The sequence below is a fragment of the Sus scrofa genome, chromosome 6 (genome assembly GCF_054392235.1).
Source record: "Sus scrofa isolate SSC_HxYL_T2T_F1_AM1 chromosome 6, Sscrofa_HxYL_maternal_Yorkshire_Landrace_v2.0, whole genome shotgun sequence".
Classification (NCBI taxonomy): domain Eukaryota; kingdom Metazoa; phylum Chordata; class Mammalia; order Artiodactyla; family Suidae; genus Sus; species Sus scrofa.
Genome location: NC_139388.1, coordinates 57,641,211 through 57,661,969, shown reverse-complemented (window position 1 = coordinate 57,661,969; position 20,759 = coordinate 57,641,211). Strand labels below are relative to the sequence as shown.

At 46.6% G+C, this 20,759-nt stretch overlaps 1 protein-coding gene across 2 annotated transcripts; it reads right to left on the bottom strand.

Moving 5' to 3' along the window:
• Window positions 1–690: 690 nt before the first annotated feature.
• Window positions 691–20,369, bottom strand: ELSPBP1 (epididymal sperm binding protein 1). 2 transcript variants are annotated; one of them, XM_084958681.1, is made up of 7 exons: window positions 20,062–20,369; window positions 13,810–13,898; window positions 9,346–9,483; window positions 5,311–5,457; window positions 2,693–2,851; window positions 1,867–2,031; window positions 691–988 (listed from the first exon to the last, which is right to left on the bottom strand). In XM_084958681.1, the coding sequence occupies exons 1-6, from the start codon at window positions 20,208–20,210 to the stop codon at window positions 1,874–1,876; spliced, it is 840 nt and encodes a 279-aa protein (XP_084814807.1). In that variant the 5' UTR covers window positions 20,211–20,369; the 3' UTR covers window positions 691–988; window positions 1,867–1,873.
• Window positions 20,370–20,759: the final 390 nt, after the last annotated feature.

The window sequence follows — 20,759 nt, the reverse complement described above, 5'->3', positions numbered from 1 at the left end:
GGATCTATGCTCTGGTTGCTAAGCAAAAGGGAAAAAAGGTCACCATTAAATTTCCAGGTTGCTCTCACATTTCTGCAACATCATTTTTTTTTTTTTTTTTTGTCTTTTTGTTTTTTGCCATTTCTTGGGCCGCTTCCACAGCATATGGAGGTTCCCAAGCTAGGGGTCAAATTGGAGCTGTAGCTGCCGGCCTACGCCACAGCCACAGCAACGTGGGATCCGAGCCGCGTCTGCAACCTACACCACAGCTCACGGCAACGCCGGATCCTTAACCCACTGAACAAGGCCAGGGATCGAACCCACAACCTCATGGTTCTTAGTCGGATTCGTTAAGCACTGAGCCACGCCGGGAACTCCTGCAACATCATTTTAATCTGACAATCAGATTGGAGCTGAAAGCGGAACAGCGAAAATCTGTTCCTGATGACTGGTGGTAGCGATGGGCCATGGAAGTAGTTGCTCGGAGGATTTTACAAGAGAGATGGAGGACAGAGGGAGGAGGAGCAGGAGGGAAAAGTGCAGGAAGAGGAGGAAGAGAAGAAGCAAGAAGAGGATGGAGGGGAGAAGAACAACGTGAGGTTGCATCTGGGCTCCCAGGGAAACAGATTCTGTCATCGATTGTTGATGTCTGTCATGGGTGTGGCACAGGAGATAGCTGAGGCAGTCTTGCAATGAATTCTGTACCCTCCGTTGACTTACTAAGTTATTTATTAATGATGTAATAAGTATCTACAGATGCTCCACCTGAATCGGTGGTTTCCCAGAAAGAGATGGCAGGCTGCAATTACTTCCTAGGGCCCCTGGGCAGAGAATCTGATCTCCCCACCATGCGACCAGTCATGTGGGCTCATTCTAGGAGGCAGAAAAGAAAGGCAGCCCCAGAGTTAATTTTCCTTGATTGATGGCGGTGCCACATTTTCACTTCACAGAGGACCCGGTGAGTAAGCGAGCCGGTGGACAGCGTCTTTCTAAAGGTGATTATCCTAAGCTTGAAAGATGTAATGAAAACGGTGAAGCAGGTTCCAGACTGAACACGTCAGTCAGCCTCCCCCTGATGATGTGTCTCCCTCCCTTGAAAAGAGAATCAAAAGCCAGCCTTCAGGTAATAGGTACGCATTGACCGCAAATGTCCCAGGCATTAAAGAGTCACTTTGTACTGATTTCCCAGACACAGTCGAAGTGAAGCGAAGCATCTGAGCCAAGAGCAGGTAGACAGCCCGGCCCCTCACCCAGCTCACGGGATCAAGTCAGTGAATAATAAGCACCCTGTCACCTCGATGGCGATAGGTTTGCTGGGAAAGGGGCCTGCAAGAAGATAGTTCTGCTCTGATGATCAGAAGTTGGAGGCTGGGCTAAACATGTTCTCATGGAGATCACTGTAGGTGCTTATTTATTTATTTTTTGGTCTTTTTGTCTTTTTAGGGCATATGTGGAGGTTCCCAGGCTAGGGGTCCGATGGGAGATGCAGCTGCCGGCCTACACCACAGCTCACAACAATGTCAGATCCTTAACCCACTGGGAGAAGCCAGGGATCGAACCTGTGTCCTCATGGGTACTAGTCAGATTCGTTTCCGCTGAGCCACAATGGGAACTCCCAGACCTAATATTTGGAACGACACCCTTCTGGATTCGAAATCATTCGCCCACCCTCTTGCCCTGCTGCCCTGCCTGGCATCCCGATTTCTTCCAGGCTTCTGATTTGAGAAATTGTCCCAGTATTCCCGCCACCACCCCCCACCTCTGTTGAGTCCAACCTTTGCTCTGAAAAAATAGAACACACCTTGCTGGGAACCTCAGCGAATCACGCTGGAAGGGAACAGACTCTCTCTCCCACGGGCGATGACCCAGCTCTTCGGTCCGCCTTACCTCTGCATCAGCAATACACCCAGGTGTGGTCCTGGTCGTAGTTGTAAGAGGTGGCACACCATAAGAGGTTCTCCTTGGATCCTTTGGTGGTGCAATTAAAATAATTCTTGTTTTTGTAGTTGAATGGGAAATGGCAGGGAAAGCCAGGAACCAGGGAGGAAATTCCTAGGGAGAAGAGGGGGAGAAGCAGAGGTGACTCCAATTACATAAGGTTACACCAGTTTATAGAAGGGACTTGAGCGTAGGTGGGTTTTGTTAACTGCAGGAGATCCGAGAACCCATCTATATATTAAGTCCTTTGAATTGGCTTTACCATCCTTCTAGTTCCCTTATTAATAGAGTTTTCAAAGCTTCAGTGTGTACTTACTCTGGGTTTGTAGGAGGTATTGCATATTTTGCAGATTTTATATTTGGCTCCTTTCTCTTGGTTTGGTTTTGAGTTTTGTTTGTTTTTGTTTGTTTGTTTGTTTGTTGGTTTGTTTGTTTTTGGCCACACGCGTGACTTGTGGAAGCTCCCAGGCCAGCAATCAAACCCGTGCCACAGCAGTGACCCGAGCTGCTGCAGTGACAATGCCAGATCTTTAGCCTGCTGCCCCACAAGGGAACTCCCTCTCTTGGGTCTTAAGCAAACCTGACCTGTCGCCTTAGGGCGTGGTTTCTGCTCTTTGTTCATCAGATCCTCCAGGGTAGGAGTCCGTCCTGGTCATCACTATAGCCCCAGTGCTCAGCTCAGGGTCCGGCACACAGCAGGGCTGGAGTAGATGTTTGTTGAGTGACTAAATGAAGGAATCCACCCATGCCCACCCAGTCCCCTTCCTGTGGTTACTGGTGTCGGCACAGAGACTCCACTTTCCGTCCATATCCATGTTCTCCGTAGTCGGGCACCAGAGCTTGTTGCTTTCATCCTCGAGGCATTCAGAGATGATGTGGTTTCTGTACTTGGAGGGGAAGATGCAGGGCTTGCTGAAAGAATTTCCCCCATACTCTGAAAGTAATGATGGAAATGTTACAGCTCAAGAAGAGATAATAGAAAGGCTTTCACTGATCACACAAAAAACAGTGCCATGGAGGAGTTCCCGTCGTGGCTCAGTGGTTAACGAATCCGACTAGGAACCATGAGGTTGCGGGTTCGGTCCCTGCACTTGCTCAGTGGGTTAAGGATCCGGCGTTGCCGTGAGCTATGGTGTAGGTTGCAGACGAGGCTTGGATCCTGCGTCGCTGTGGCTGTGGCATAGGCCAGTGTTTACAGCTCTGATTGGACCCCTCGCCTGGGAACCTCCATATGCCTCGGGTGCAGCCCAAGAAATGGCAAAAAGACAAACAAACAAAAAAACAGTGCCATTGGGAGCTCCCTGGGAAATTAATACATTTATTCTTAAAAAGAAGAGCTAGCATCAGCTCTGTGATCTATAAAAACACTACTTGCCATAAAGAAGAAGTACAAATAAAAATACCACAGGTTAAGGATCTGGCACTGGCACTGCCGTGGCTCAGGTCCCTGCTGTGACATGATTTCAATCACTGGCCCAGGGACTTCTACATGCCATGGGCATGGCCCCCAAAAAAAACCCACACAAAAACTGCCAGGCTTTATTTATTTATTTATTTATTGGCTTTTTAGGGTGGAACTTTTGGCCTATGGAGGTCCCCGGGCTAGGGGTTGAATCAGAGCTGCAGCCCCCAGCGGATACCACAGCCACAGCAACACCAGATCTGAGCCATATCTGTGACCTACACCACAGCTCACAGCAACACCAGATCCTTAACTGACTGAGGGAGGCCAGGGATCAATCCCGAATCCTCCTGGATCCTTGTCGGGTTCATTAACCACTGAGCCAGGAAGGGAACCCCCATGCTTTATTTTATAAAAGGCGATATAATACTGACCACTCCCAAAGCAGCTCTTGGTGTTGTAATCATTTCCACTTTATAGATAGGGGAGAACCAAAGCCAGTGACACCCAGTTTACTATGTATATTAACCAGGCTTTACTGGTCCACAGACCTCAATGACACAACTCTGATAATCTAGGTCATTCTTGCCCAGGAACATAAAAATTATAAATAACTTTACTGTTCATCTCAGGAATTTCCTGCAAAATCATTTAAATAAGTCTCGGAACTTTTTTTTTTTTTTTTTTTTTTTTTTTTTTTTTTTTTTTTTTTTACCTCAGCCGGCAGTCACTTGATGTGGGATCTCAGTTCCCAGACCAGGGATTGAACCTGGGCCACAGAGATGACATCACTAAATCCTAACCATTAGACCACCAGGGAACTCTCAACCTCAGAACGTTGACCTTTCCAAGAGATCGAATCAGAAGACTAAGTCTTCGAGTCTCTTTGAATCCTGAATGTCACCTGTCGTGACCGATGACTTTAAATCATCCATATGATGATCCATATGTAACCCTAATCACATCCCCGCACTGAAAGACCTCAAGACCTCATTAATATCCTGATTTTGTCCTTCCCTCTCCAAGATGCTATTAAGGCTCTGTCAAGGTCTTTCAGTCAACAATATTACTGAATTCAGTAAGCAGTAAACTCAGCATTGCCTAATTAAAAAGGCATTTACCGAATTGCGGGGTGGGGGGGGGAAGAGCGTCTCATAGAGCTTCCGTGGAAAGGCTCAGTGGGATGGCGTATAGAGAGCTTTTGGGTCAGAGACCAACATGGAAAGGGCACTTGGGTGAATAGAGCTCCTTATTGAATTGAATAGGCATAGAATTAAGATTAGATGCTAAACTGCATTGAGTGCAGTTAGGGGGGAGCTCCTGTCGTGGCTCAGTGGAAACGAACCCGACTAGTATACATGAGGACTCAGGTTTGATCCCTGGCCTTGCTCAGTGGGTTAAGGATCCGGCATTGCCGTGAGCTATGGTGTAGGTTGCAGATTCGGCTCGGATCTGGTGTTGCTGTGGCTGTGGTGTCGGCTGGCAGCTACAGCTCCCATTCGACCCTTAGCCTGGGAACCTCCATATGCCACGGTTTCAGCCCTAAGAAGACCAAAAAAAGGAAAAACAAACAAAAAAAGAAATGCAATTAGGGTCTGGCATTGAGTGAGCCTAGTTAATGTCAATTCTAGAAACAGAAATTCTTCTGTTTTTTTTAGGGCCCCACCTGCAGCGTATGGAAGTTCCCTCATGGAGACTAGTCAGATTTGTCTCCCCTGAGCCACAATGGGAACTCCGTAGAAACAGAAAGTCTTGAAAACCCACATCAGAACCACAGCACATCCTTTTGATCCTCAGGACAACTGGTGTTTCCTGCAGGTGTTGGGGACTTGGGGGAACGTGGGCTCAGGACAGTCCTGTGTCTGTGGCTGGCGAGGTGTACATGCGGAGACGTATTTCCTCCGGTTGCTCTGCTCTCCCCCTGCCACCACCCCATCACGAGGACCACCTTCCTCCCCGCCAAATACGCCATCCTTGCTGCAGTGCCTCACCGTTTATCTCACAGTATTTCCACTGCTGCTTCTCATCAAAGCTGGAGGTCACTGAGCACCACAGCTTTCCGAAGAAGCTGCCTTCCACGATGCAGTTCCTGTGGGACCTTCCCCGATAGATGAAGGGGAAGACACACCGTGGGTAATCTGTATGGAGAGAGGTCCATGCGTGATTCGACGTTCTCTAGTCATTCAAAAGACAGAGCCATTTAATCATCCGTCAATCAACCAACCACCAAATTCCAGGACAAACATCTGGTCTGGAAGAGACTTTATCCAGTCATTTTATCGAGTGTTTAGGAAAGAAAGCCTGCTTCTCATACTGTCTCCCTCAAAGCTTCTCCAAGAGGGTCGCTCATCTCAACTCATGGCCCCCCCGCCCTGTTGAACAGATGTAACTTACATCATATTTGGATCTTAAAAACGAATCTGTTATAATCACCAAGAGACCCGAAAGAATAAAGTCAAGACAAAGAGTTTGGATGGCTTATGATGAACAGATGAAGCCAAGGTGTTGATACACCAAACGTGTCGAGAGGACAGAAAAAAAAAGTCAGTGAAGTCAGATCTAATAAAACTAGCACCTTGCTGCTGGTGCCTCATTGCAATGTCCATAAATAGATGGAAGTTCCCCCCCCACGAATGTGGTACAACAAAAATAGTTTCTGAAATTATGTTGATCTTGGTGGGTTTATTCAGGCCACATCCACAGCATTCGAAGGTTCCCAGACTGGGGGCTGAATCAGAGCTGTAGCTGCTGGCCTACACCACAGCCACAGCAATGCCAGATCCTTAACCCACAGAGCGAGGTCAGGGATCAAACCTGTGTCCTCATGGATACTAGTCAGATTTGTTGCTGCTGAGCCACGATGGGAACTCCGGACTGCCTCCAATTTGGAAAGAAGTTCTGCTGTGGGTAAAACACTACCAAACAGCCGTGGATGCTACAGAGAAATCATTCATGAAAGGGAGTCAGTCCATGTGGCCGACCTCATGCTGTCTTATTTTAAGGAATTGCTGGAGTTCCCGCCATGGCACAGTGGGATCAGTGGCGTCTTGGGAGCGCTGGGACGCAGGTTTGATCCCCAGCCCGGCACAGTGGCTTAAGTTCCCAGCATAGCTCCAGCTATAGCTTAGGTCGCAACTGTGGCTCAGATCTGATACCTGGCCTGGGAACTCCGTAGGCTTCGGAGTGGCCAAAAAAAAAAAAAAAAAAAAGAAAAAGAAAGAAAAGAAAAGAAAGAGAGAAAAAAGAAATTGCCACAGGCACTCCAACCTTCAGCTACCACCACCCTGATCAGTCAGCAGCCATCTACACTGAGGTAACAGCCTCCACTAGCAAAAAAGATTATGACTCAATAAAGGCACAGGAGATGGTTAACAGTTTTAGTGATAAAATATTTTTTAATTAAGGTATTTACTTTTTTAACTCTTTAAATGTTTAAAATGAAGTGTAGTTGATTTACAATGTTTTTTAGTTATCTATATTATTTTATACAGCATATATAATGTACATATATATATTCTTTTTCAGATTATTTTCCCTTTTAGGTTATTTTAAACTATTGGTAGGTCCTTCTTATTTATATTTTGTATGTAGTAGTGTGTATATGTTAACCCCAACCTCCTAACTTATTCCCCCCGCTTCTCCTTTGGTAGCCATAAGTTTTTTTTCTATGCCCGTGGGTCTATTTCTATCTTATTTTATTTTATTTATTTATTTGTCTTTTTAGGGCCATACCCAGGGCATATGGAAGTTTCCAGGCTAGGGGGCGAATTGGAGCTGCAGCTGCAACCTACATGGCAGCTCACGGCAATGTCGGCTCCTTTCACCCACTGAGCGTGCTCAGGGATCGAACCCACATCCTCATGGATACTAGTTGGGTTCATTACTGCTGAGCCACAACGGAAACTCCTGTTTCTATTTTATAAATAAGTTCTTTGTATCTTTTTTTTTTTCAGATTCCATGTAAACGTGTATATATTTTTTAGACATAGTGCCATTGAACTTTTAATAGACTACAGTATATTGTACATACTCTTTATATGCACTGGGAAACCAAAAAATTAATGTGACTCACTTTGCTGTGATATTTGCTTTATTACAGTGGTCTGGAACCAATCCCACCATATCTCGATATCTGAGGTCTGCCTGTATTGCTTCCAGGTTTTGTTTTGACCTTTCTTTCTTTCTTTCTTTCTTTCTTTCTTTCTTTCTTTCTTTCTTTCTTTCTTTCTTTCTTTCTTTCTTTTTTTGTGGTCTTTTTAGAGCTGCACCCGAGGCATATGGGGGTTCCCAGGCTAGGGGTTGAATTGGAGCTGTAACTGCCAGCCTACACCACAGCCACAGCAACACCAGATCTGAACCATGTCTGCGACCTACACCACAGCTAACAGCAATGCCAGATCCTTAACCCACTGAGGGGGGCCAGGGATCAAACCTGCATCCTCACGGATACTAGTTGGGTTCATTAACCACTGAGCCATGAGGGGAACTCCTTGTTTTGATTTTTTAATGCATGGTGGGTTTTTTTGCTTGTTTGTTTGTTTCTTTTTTTTCCCCGTACCCACAGCATGTGGAAATTCCCAAGCCAGGGAAGGAAACTGTGACACAGCTGTGAGCCAAGCCGCTGCAGTGACAATGCTGGATCCTTAACCCACTGCTCCACAAAGGGAGCTCCTGGGTACTTTTTTTGCAGTCATTTTTAGTTCATGTAATCGCAGAGATTCTGCTTGGAGGTATAAACCTCTGGCAACTTTTTAATGCCTTTTAGGTTAGTTATGGTCGTGCATGCTTATTACTTTATTATCAATTTCTTTCATTTTATTTCTGTCTTATGTTGCAGTTAAGTGATTACACTGGTTTATTTTGAAATTATGAATATAGCTAGATAATGTTATTTATATAGTTCATTTCAGGATCGTAAAAAGGATGTTTCTTCTATTTATTATAAAAGGTGGGTATTTGATCTAAGAGAATGAAGAACTGTGATACCAGGCAAAAGTAAATCCTGAATATTCAAAAGCTGGATACCAGTGGGGACAGTTTAAATAGCCAACAATAGGTATTGGTTAAAACAACCTAAATGTCTTTTGTTAACAAAAAATAGAAGTAAAAAAATAATGGTCAAAGTGTCTTGGGCTTTAAGAAAAAGTAAACATTTCTCAAATCCCTTTTCTTTTATATTTTGTTTCTTTTTTCCTTATTAATTTAGAAAATCAAGAAAGAGACCAAGAATACAGTGGTTCCCTGTGGTTGGCTGGTTGTTCTTACAGTATTACGAGAGAGAACACCATTTTAAAATTGAGCTATAGTTGCTTTAGGATGTTGTGTTAGTTTCTGGTTTCCAGCAAAGTGATTCACATATATGTGTGTGTATGTGTGTGTGTGTGTATTCTAGTTTCAGATTTTCAGATTTTTTTTTCCATCAGAGTTTATTACAAGATTTTGAATATAGTTCCCTGTGCTATACGGTAGGATCTTGTTTATCGATTTTATACACAGTAGTGTGTATCTGTTAATCCCCAGTTCCTAACTTACTCCCCTTTGGTAGCCATAAATTTGTTTTCTATGTCTGTGAATCTGTTTCTGTTTGTAAATAAGTTCATTTGTAAAATTTTGTTAGATTCCACATATAAGTGATATCATGTGATATTTGTCTTTGACTCCCTTCACTTAGTATGATAATCTCTAGTTGCCTCCATGTTGCTACAAATGCCATTATTTCATTCTTTTTCATGGCTGAGTAATATTCCATTGAATATGCAGGCCACATCTTCTTTATCGATTCGTCTATCAATGGATATATAGGTTGCCACCATGTCCTGGAGAGCGCCATTTTTACTACTGTTATCCTTCACACTAGTATCCATATTAACATGCCATGTTTGGCCTTCCAGAGCCTTGTCTGTGCACACACATATATACTATAACTTCTCTGCCAAAAATACACTCATGTTATCCACATTCATGTGTTCTCTTCTATAACCCATCATCTTAAGAAACCCACCAATGGGACAACATGGACCACTTGCCTTCTATCAAGCAGTACTTCCACTGTCCATCATAAACAGCTCTGGTCGCACACCAAGGGGAGAGGCTGTTGGTTCTGGTGCAAGAGAAATAAGTAAAACCCTTGTAGTTGAAGGGAAAGACACAGGAATCTTTAGTATCTGAGGGACAGAAGGAACAAAACAGGGGATTAGTCCGAAAGCATGAGCCAAGGATGAGACCCAGTCTAGTTTACACGGAGGTCTCAAGTCTACACGTGTAGTCTTTGCATCCAACTTTCTAATGACCTGCCAGGGTGTGTCCTGTTTGTGTTTGGACCAAGAGTATTGAGGATGAGTTTCATACAGTGAAGACAACTGAGATCCATTGTGTCTCCAGACCAGGACTTTGCCACTAATGTCACACAAGATGCACTTAGTGAATCACGAGATCCCACTAGGTCACGTAGAGATGCACATTAAAAAATGTAGAAACGTGGACTGCAAAACTCTGTCCTTTTCCAATGCTCTTTCAATTCTCCTGATTACACAAAAGAGAAAGCTCCAATTTAATGCTAGTGTTTCTCTACCATGCCTCTCATACCTAATAATTCCCCTTTTTAACAATGAAAAAAGAAAGGGCAGGACTTGGACTCAAAACCTTATGTGGACAACAGCATCTAGTAGAATGTAATAATAGGATTTTTTATAGTTTTTTTTTTTTTTTTGGCGGGGTGCTATGTGGAAATTCCAAGACCAGGGATGGAACCCACACCACAACAGCAACTTGAGCCACAGCAGCGATCCTTAACCCACTGAGCCACTAGGGAACTCCTATAGCATTTACTTTCTTTTGTACTTCTTCTTTTTTTTTTTTTTTTTTTTGGTCTTTTTGCCTTTTCTAGGGCCACACCCACAGCATGTGGAGCTTCCCAGGCTAGGGGTCTAATCGGAGCTCTAGCCACCGGCCTATGCCAGAGCCACAGCAACGCCAGATCCGAGCCGCATCTGTGACCTACACCACAGCTCACATCAATGCTGGATCCTTAACCCACTGAGTGAGGCCAGGGGTCAAATCTGCAACCTCATGGTTCCTAGTTGGATTCGTTAACCACTGAGCCATGGCAGGAACTCCTATTTGTATTTCTTTATGGCAAGTAGTAGTGCTTTTATAGATTACAGAGCTCTTCTTTGAAAAAAAAAAATGTATTAGGCGTTCCCATGGTGGCTCAGGGGAAATGAATATGACTATTATCCAGGAGGATGCAGATTCGATCCCTGGCCTAGCTCAGTGGGTTAGGGATCCAGCGTTGCCGTGAACTGTGGTGTAGGTTGCAGACATGGCTGGGGTTTGGCGTTGCTGTGGCTGTGGCGTAGGCCGGCGGCTACAGCTCTGATTCGACCGCTAGCCTGAGAACCTCCATATGCTGGGGGCATGGCCCTAAAAAGACCAAAAAATAAATGTCTTAAAGTGAAGAAAAGTGGACACATTTAACGAAAAATGCTGAGTGCATCATATTTCTGGTGGCATGCAGATGTGGCGAGTATGGAGGAGGGGACACTTAGATGATAAAAGTTTAGGAAACACTGCTCTTGACCTTTCTATTCTTCTGGACCAGGACATGGGCCTATGGGTTGATGCATTAGGGGCTCTTAAGTTACATTGCATTTTCCCCCTCTGGGGCTCAGAACTGTTTGGTCTTGGTTTGATAAAGTTGAAACCAGTTGATATTTGGAAAGTGCTTTGAAGGGTCCCTGGGCATGAGAGCTACCCCCCAAAAGTTAGCTATTACTACCATCACCATCATCACCATCACCACCGTCATTACCACCATCATCACCATCATCGTTATCATCACCACCATCACTGTCATCACCACCATCACCACCATCACCACCACCACCATCATCACCGCCATCACCATTATCACCACCACTATCATCATCATCATCATTACCATCACTGTCATTACCACCCTCATCACCACCACCATCATTATCATCATCCATGACTTTCTTCAACCAGGAGCACCACTGAGTATATGGGATGCTGGTGGTGAAGGGCAGGGCAGGCAGGTACCCCCTGAACATAGAATTAAGTTTATCCTTGGGAGTCGTTAGTAAAAATCAACACATAATAGATCCTGTTAGCCATCTGCAGAGTAAACCAGCAGATGGTCTAATCTTCTTAACTGGGTTAAAATCCTCCATAAGCCAGGCCCTGCTGACCTTCCTGTTCTCACCCCCGACTGACATTTCCTTGACCTTCCTCCATGGTCTCGCTTGTCTCTGGAGTTTTGCTCTTGCCCTTCCTCCTGCTCAGAATGACCTTCCTCTCTTGCCAGCCTTACTCCCCACTGTTCATGCATGAGGACTTGGTCCAGCCTGAAGTAATACTCTTCCTCACTCTTCTAATACTCTGAGCCAATCTCTAGAAATGCACGTAAATATCATGTAAATATCTGTTTATGTATCTATCACTCCTATTCACTGTGAACTCCCAGTGCAGGGCATGACTTTTATTTATTCCTGTGTTTCTGGCCCATAGCACAGAGCCTGGGATTGAGGAATCACTCAATAAATGTGTGTTGAATAAACTAGTCCCAAAATCCAAAATCTGTGCAGAGGGACTTGGGGAAACTGAGTTTCAGCACAGGCATATGGGCGGGGGTCTCAGGAAAGTGTTACAGAAATGAGATGATAGCTAGAAAAACTGACGCATGGAGTTCCCATTTGTGGCTCTGTGGGTTAAGAACCCAGCATAGTGAGGATGCGGATTCCATCCCTGGCCTCCATCAATGGGTTAAGAATCCAGTGTTTCGGTAGTTGTGGCACAGACTGCAGCTGCAGCTCCGATTCAACCCCTAGCCCTGGAATTTCCATATGCCGCAGCTGCGACCATAAAAAGAAATAGAGAAAGAAAAGCTGAGACTCAGTTAAGTACATTATCTGAACAAATCATGGGTTCTTAATCTCCTAGAGACTTAGTTCTTTTAGACCCCAGCCCTTCTCTCTAGGAAAATGTTTGTATTTTCCTGTGGTAGAGATGGCTGTGTTCACCAAAATCAGCTTTTTTTCCCTCCTGAATGCACAGCTAAACTATATTTCCCAGACTCCTTTGCATGTAAGCCCCCTGTGAGTTCTGGGGGGAAGTGAGCTATGTCGATTCCCGGCCTGGTCAAAAAGCTCTCCTCCAAGATCCTCCACTCTCTGGATCCCTGTCTATCAACTAAAATCAAAGAATCTACAGAGTCCTCTGACGCCCTAGGGGTGTGGAGCCCCAGCTAGAAGGAGCTTGGATCCCTGCTGCCCAGGCACACAGTTACAAAGCATTTTATTAACTATGAATAAAATAAAATTATTATTGTACACTTAAAAATGGTTAGGATGGAGTTCCCATCGTGGTGCAGTGGGAACGAATCCGACTAGGAACCATGAGGTTGTGGGTTCGATCCCTGGCCTCACTCAGTGGGTTGAGAATCCGGCGTTGCCATGAGCTGTGGTGTAGGTCACCTGCAGATGTGGCTGGGATCTGGCATTGCTGTGGCTGTGGTGTAGACCGGCAGCTGTAGCTCCGATTCGACCCCTGGCCTGGGAACCTCCATATGCCACACTTGCAGCCCTGAAAAGCAAAAAAAAAAAGGTTAGGATGGTACATTTTATGTTCTGTGTGTTTTACCACAACTTAAAAAAATATAGTGAGTATAGAGGAAGTGTCTGAGTTGTGGGGGGTGGGGTCCTGAGGTTTCGGTCCATAGCCCCCCCCTTTTTTTTGTCCTTTTGCCATTTCTTGGGCCGCTCCCGCAGCATATGGAGGTTCCCAGGCTAGGGGTCAAATCCGAGCTGTAGCTGCCAGCCTTTGCCAGAGCCACAGCAACGCGGGATCCAAGCCACGTCCTCGACCTACACCACAGCTCACGGCAACACTAGATCCTTAATCCACTGAGCAAGGCCAGGGATCGAACCCGCAACCTCATGGTTCCCAGTCGGATTCATTAACCACTGAGCCATGACAGGAACTCCGCCCCTCTTTTTTTTTTTAATTAAAAATTTTTTGGGGGGTGCACCTGCAGCAGGCAGAAGTTCCAGGGCCAGGGACTGAACCTGTACCACAGCAGCGACCCAAGCCACAGCAGTGACAATGCTGGATCCTTAACCCCCTGAGCCACCAGGGAACTCCTAAAGCCCCTTTTTTAAATGACCATATTTGCATTCCCCCTCTCATGTGCTGAGTACTGTGAAAGGGGCTCGTGGCTGTTATTTAACCTCCAAAATATCTCCATGAAGTAAATGTCATTATTTCTCTCTTAAGGTTGAGAACTGATTTCAGAGAGGTTACACGGCGTGACCAAGGTCACACAGAGAAAAAGTTGCAGATCCAGGGTTCAACCCTATGTCTGAGATTTCGACTAAGCCTTCTCCTCCCTACTTGGATCCAGGAATCTTTACTTGGGTCCGTTCATTCTTTCCAGTTTCCAAATCCTCCCCTTCATTTCCCACTATACTCACCTCCACTTGTTTCGTAGGAGTAGAGGATGAAGGCCGTGCATCCCAACAGGTAACTGGACCATCTGTTCATCTCGACTGGACTTTTCTTTCTGGATTGAGGCAAGACAAACATTTTGCTCCAAGGGTTTCCTCTTCCACTAACACCCAAGTTTGATGTCATGGACGCCCTTTTCTTTCTTTCTTTTTTTTAAAACTGAGAGTGGCCACGTTTATTTCAGGTTCTCGCTTTGTTTGTTTGTTTATTTCTTTTTTGCCATGCAGGCAGTATGTGGGAATTCCCGGGCCAGGGATCGAACCTACACCACACAGTAGCAACCAGAGCCACAGCAGTGAGAACGCGGGAGCCTCAACCCGTTGGCCATCAGAGAACTCCCTGCCGTTTTCTTTCTTATTCCTAGAGGATAATAAAGAATAACTTATTCCTACAGAAAAAAGTATATATATACTGTCATTACATAGATGGGGGAGAAGAGGTGTGGCATTTGTTTCTCTATTCCAGGTCAGATGCTCAACACACATTATGCTGCTTGGTTCTCACACATTGTGTGACAGATATTTTTAATCCCCATTTTACAGATGAGAAAATAGGCTCCAGAAGCCAAGTCATCTCCCTGAGTTGGTTACCCAGCAAGGCGATAGCAGGATTCCAACCAACATAAATGGATCCGAAGCCTCAAGCCATTCTGGGAGCCTTAACAAGAGTCTTTAACCTTCCTTATGCATCGCACCCATCTCCTAGGTTGGATATGAAAGTATGTTAACCTGGGAGTTCCTGTTGTGGCTCAGCAGTAACAAACCCGACTAGTCTCCATGAAGATGCAGCTTCAATCCCTGGCCTCACTCAGTTGATGAAAGGATCCAGCGTTGTGGTGAGATGTGTGGTATATGTAGGTTGCGGACGTGGCTCAGATCCAGCGTTGCTGGGGCTGTGGTGTAGGCCGGCAGCCGCAGCTCCAATTCGACCCCTAGCCTGGGACCTTCCATATGCTGCAGGTGCAGCCCTGCAAAGACAAGGAGGGAAGGAAGGGAGAACAGCAGTTGGGCAGGAGAATCAGTAACGATTCAAACCACAGATCAGCCCTAGAGCAGAGTCATGAGACCTTTCGTTCCTCCCTGAAGGACCAAGACAGATGACAATGCCTGACACTCATTCCTAAACTGTTTTTACAGAAACCAAACTCCCACCAGATGGAAACTGCTGACCACAAGCACTAAATCCCAGATGGATTGGAACCGGAAGGTCAGGGATGGAGATTCCCAAGATGTCACCCTGTTACCTCACCACCAACCAATCAGAGAACTGTGCACTAGGAACCAGCCAGGAACCATGAGGTTTCGGGTTCAATCCCTGGCCTCGCTCAGTGGGTTGAGGATCCAGCATTGCCGTGGGCTGTGGTGTAGTTCGCAGACGTGGCTTGGATCTGGCGTTGCTGTGGCTGTGGTGTAGGCCGGCGGCTGTAGCTCCAATTAGACCTCTAGCCTGGGAACATCCGTATGCTGCTAATGAAGCCCTAAAACAGCAAACATAAAAAAAAAAAAACAAAACAAAAAACCAAAACAAAACATAAAAACACTTGCCTGAAAGCCATCAGGGAGTTCGGGTCTTTTGAGCCTAGGCTGCCCATGCTCCCTACCTGGCACCCTGCAATAATTGCTGTACTTTCTTTCACCACAGCCTCGTATCAGTAGATGGCTTTGCTGCACGTCGTCGGGTGAGTGAACACCAGTTTGATTCAGTATCAATAGGATCTCTCTCTCTCTCTCTCTCTTTTTTTTTTTTTTTTTTTTTTTTAGTGCCGCACCCATGGCATATGGAGGTTCCCAGGCTAGGGGTCCAATAGGAGCTGTAGCCAACTGACTACACCACAGCCACAGCCACACCAGATCCTTAACCCACCGAGCAAGGCCAGGGATCAAACCCACATCCTCATGGATGCTAGTTGGGTTCGTTAACCGCTGAGCCATGATGGGAACTCCCAGGATCTCTCTTGATGCATGCTTTTAGGCACAGACTCAAGACCAAATATTTATTGGGCCCTTACAATGGGTGGGGTGCAGGGCTAGTTGATGGGGTACAGCAGTGTGGGAAACAGGCGTGGTCCTTGCTTTCGTGGGACCGACAGTCTATGAAGGAGAAAGACAAGAAATGAATCAACCCGAGACAAACATATACAATTGATGCTTGAACATCATTGGTTTGAAAAGCAAGGGTCCGCTTATCTGGGATTTGATTTCAGTGGCAGGCGTGACAGTACTATACCATTCGGGGTTGATTGGCTCTGACGATGCAGAGTTAGGACCCTCAGACGTGGAGGAGCCATGGATACGGAGGGCTGACTGTACACTATTCCAGATGTTTCACTTGTGCAGTCAGTGCCCCTGCTCCCCACGTGGCTCAGTGGTCTCCTGCACCTCTTCCTTTGTGCTCCTTCCTTGTTGAGAAGGAGGAGAACAGAGGCTGCAATAAACATGAACCAGGACATCCAGGAAGTCTCCTCTGAGAAACGGACATGTAAACAGAGCAGGAGGAAGAGAAGGATGGGTAGGGATGAGGGCAGCCGGGGTGTGTGTCTAGGGGTCATTGAGGCAGAGACAAAGGATCGGTTCGAGGAGCCAGTCCAACCAGTGTCCAGGGCCCCGAGTAGTGCTTGGCGAGGTGGAGGGAGCCGAACCCTGCAGAGCCTGCCTGATGCTCTAAATGCAACTGGACGCCAGTGGAGGGATTAACGTCGGGGAGAAGTGGCTTACGCATTAATTCGGAAATCTCCACCACACGTGTAAGAACAGCCACAGTCCACACCGAGGGCCTCCTCCTCAAAGCTCATAGCTCATCACTCTTTCCCTCCTTGTCGTCTCAGCTACACTAGGTTTTTTTTTTTTTTTTTTCTTTTTTTCTTTTTTTGTCTTTTTAGGGCCATGCCCTCAGCATCTGGAGGTTCCCAGGCTAAGGGTGAAATTGGAGCTGCAGCTGCCAATCTACGCCACAGCCACAGCCACACCAGATCCGAGCCACGTCTTCAGCCTACCTCGCAGCTCATGGCAAGACTGGCTCCTTAATCTACTTCTCGGGGCTCAGTCCTCATGGATACGAGTTGGGTTCCTTATTGCTGAGCCACAGCGGGAACTCCTACGGTAGTCTTTTGACTGTTTCCTACAGAAGCCTGCCAAGCCTCCTGGTACCTCAGGGTGTAGCCCTTCTCTCCCCTGGAAGGCTTCCCGCCCACCACACCTCCAGACATTTGCCTGGCTTGCTTCTGTGTGCCATAAGGGATTTTGTGCAGACTTGGGAGTTGCTATGGACTGACATTCTGGAAGGTTAATGCTTCTGCTTGGATCAGATCATGGATATTAATAGAAATATGTTGGGGGTGGCTCCATGTCTGGAACATTCAGCTCAGGACCAAGTTATTCCTCAAGCACCAGCGTGTTCAAACCCTTTGGAAGACACGGTGTCCTGAGCCATAGGGTAGTTGGAGCTGGCATCTTGCCAGTGTCCCCATATTGTTGGCTGATAGAAAAGAGAGGTGCTATGGCTTTGGGGTCAACCCACGGTCAGACGCGGGTGCAGGCTTCCCAATCATCGGGTGAAGGGGAATAAAACCCATCACAAGAATTTATCACGAGTGCAATAGAGGCTGGAACATACTTTGCAAATGGTGCCCCTAGCCTGGGAACTTCCATACGCCCCGAGTGTGGCCCTGAAAAAAAAGACAAAAAAAAAAAAGAGAAGAAGTGCCTCCCTCAACTGGCATGACTTTGTCTACTCAGTTCAAAGTTTGACTTCAAAGCTAATATCTCTGGAGTTACCATCATGGCTCAGGGGTTAAAGAACCCAGCTATTATCCATGAGGATGCAGGTTCGATCCCTGGCTTGGCTCGGTGAGTTAAGGATCCGGCATTGCCGTGAGCTGTGGTGTGGGTCGCAGACACAGCTCAGATCCCGAGTGGCTGTGACTGTGGTGGAGGCCGGTCACTGCAGCTCCAATTGGACCCCTAGCCTGGGAACCTCCATGTGCCGCAGGTGCGGCCCTAAAAAGACAAAAGAGGAAAACAAAAAACACAAACAAACAAAGCTAATATCTCAATCATGGGCTCAACCATCTGCAATTAATCCTCGCCACAATTCCTCGAACCTCCTTGGATCACGGCCATGCCGCGGGTGCAGCCCTAAAAATAAATGAATCTGTGGGTTCGTCACTGGCCAAAGGGAGAGTAACAGTAAGCACGGTACTTAACAGCTTACCCATCTGTAAAATGGGCATGTTGAAAATTCTGCTTCACAGAGTTGTCAGGAAGATTGAATTAGAGAAAAGATATAAAATACTAAGCACAGCATCCGGTATACAGGAAGTTCCCAATAAATGCCAGCCGTTGAGGACAATGTGGTGCCGAGGCGGGTGGTGGTAATAACATCTCTTTGCCTGGCTAGGCCTGCGGTGGTTAATTAATTAAGAAAACTTATTTGGGGAATGTTCTATGATTTTCTTTTCTCTTTTCCTTTTTGTTTTTTACTAGGAAAAGCTTTCCCTGCTGAATGGCATTTCTTTTTTTTTTTTTTTTTTTTTTTTTTTGGCTTTTTAGGGCAACGCCCATCGTAGCATATGAAGTTTCCCAGGCCAGGGGTTGAATCAGAGCCACAGATGCCAGCTTATGCCACAGCCACAGCAACTCCAGATCCGAGCCGCGTCTGCGACCTACGCCAGAGCTCACGACAACACCAGATCCTTAACCCACTGAGCGAGGCCAGGGATCGAACCCGCAACCTCATGGTTCCTAGTTGATTCGTTTCTGCTGTGCCATGACGGGAACTCCTGAATGACATTCTTTATTGTTAATATCTATCTGTCCTCCCAAGTATCTCTCTATCCATTCATCTTTCAATCTATCCTTTGATCAATCCACCTATCCATCCATCCATCCATCTATCTTTCCTTCATTCCTTCAATTCTTCCGTCATCCATCCTTTTCTCTACCCATCCAGTAAGTATTCTAGAACCCTACCACCTCTATGAACTGTGGCAACTACCAAAAGAACTGAACACAATTTCTGACCTCAATAGTCAGATATGAGACATGGGCACCCATACCTATCCCTCAACGTGGACAATGAGAAGAGTCACAGCAGGTGGTAGTGAAGTGCTGAGTGGGCGACCAGCCTGCAGCCTCTGCTGTCTGGATTTTTTAAGCCAAAAGTGTCACAGTGGAGCAGGGAGCAAAGAATAAACTCAGGCAACTAGGGTTTAAAGTCCACCTCTTCCATTATCTCCTGGGTCATCTTGGAAAGGCTATCTTCACCTCTCTGACCTCCAGTTTTCACAGCTCTTAATCTGTTGAGTGGAAATAATAACCCAGCTGGGGAAACTGTTGTAAGGATTACGGGAGCTTGTGGGCATAAGGCCACTGGACAATAGAGTGTCCTCAAAATACTGAGTCCTTCTGCTCCTCAACTGCCAAGAACCCCATGTCTGAACCAAACCCTCTCTGTAAGACTCCCTGCAAACACACGCACATCCCTCTTCTCTTATGCACTTAGGCTGCCTTTGGAGGGAGAAGCAATAGAACCTCAAGATGTTCTTTTTCAATCTCCGGTTCCTCCTTCCTCCACCAGGAGAGTGAGCCTTATCTTAGCAGGATGGTGCAAAAATTCCTGGAACCATGAAGTTATTTGTTCACAACCAGAAACTCAACAGGCAATTTGTCCAGGCTGGTTTCCATCTTTTTTCCCCCCAAGCCAGGATAGAGACAGCCTTCCTTAGCCTACCATGGCTCACAGGATGGAGCTTCACCCACCCCTCTGAGTTTCTTTACAGAGAAAGCAACCTGCCCCCAAGGCTCCCTGCCCCCTTTCTCTGCCTTTCCGTCTCCCGAGCTGTGCTGGCCAGTGGAGTGGCCGCCGCCCCCTTGGCTCTTTAGCTCTTGAAATGTGGTGAGTTCTCATCCGCATAGGTTGGGGTGACATACTGGGCTCTGAAGAGGAAGCATGAAAAGATGCGAAATACCTCATTCACATCATCCTCCGTGGATGACATGTTAAGAGGAGATCATGGTTCTACAGAATATATTAGGAAAATAAATTGCACCTGCTTCTTGTTACTTTTTATCCACGTGGCCCCCGTGATATAGGCAGCTCACGTCCTATTTCCTCCGGCAGACGTCTCGGCTCTGCGCCCCACCTCCTTGCTGCGGGGGTGGGGGGGGCGCCCCCCAGGTCCCGCTTCTCACACCCTCCCAGGTTTCCAGGTTGCAGGGTACCTTCGCAAGGGTTCTTTCTTCTTGGCCCTAGGTGTCTCCTCGCTCCCTCTTTCAGGTTCTACTCCCAAGGTCTCTGGCTTCTCTGATGGTTTGGGCCCTAAGCTTGTCTGTAAAGTGAGACAGCAGCTCCCCAAAGAAGGGTTTTCCATGGATGGTTACAATCAGGGGACGCTGGGGTGGAAGAGCCCCACAGTTAATGATATCCCAGGGTGACCTCATGCGTATCTACGAGGTCCCTAAAACTCAATCATGGATATATTAATGGGGTCTTGCAGGGCCTGGGGTCATGGACGAGACTATTAACCAGCAGAGGAGACGGTGCTCCGGGCTGTTCAGCAGCGAGGAAGTGGGTGGGTTTCAGCTGAGTCATGAAAAGCCCAAGGGCCTGAGGATCGTCTCGCGTGAAGGGAAGCGTGGGAGAATCGAAAGTAGCTCTCTGGAACCCAGCGTCGGATGGTTCCTAAGTTGGAAATTATGGTCCCCCATTCTGGAATTTTCAGATGTCCAAAAAATCCCTCTCCTGGAGTTCCCGTCGTGGCCCAGTGGTTAACGAATCCGACTAGGAACCATGAGGTTGCGTGTTCGATCCCTGCCCTTGGTCAGTGGGTTAAAGATCCGGGGTTGCCATGAGCTGTGATGTAGGTCGCAGACGAGGCTCGGACGTCCTACGTCGCTGTGGCTGTGGCATAGGCCAGCGT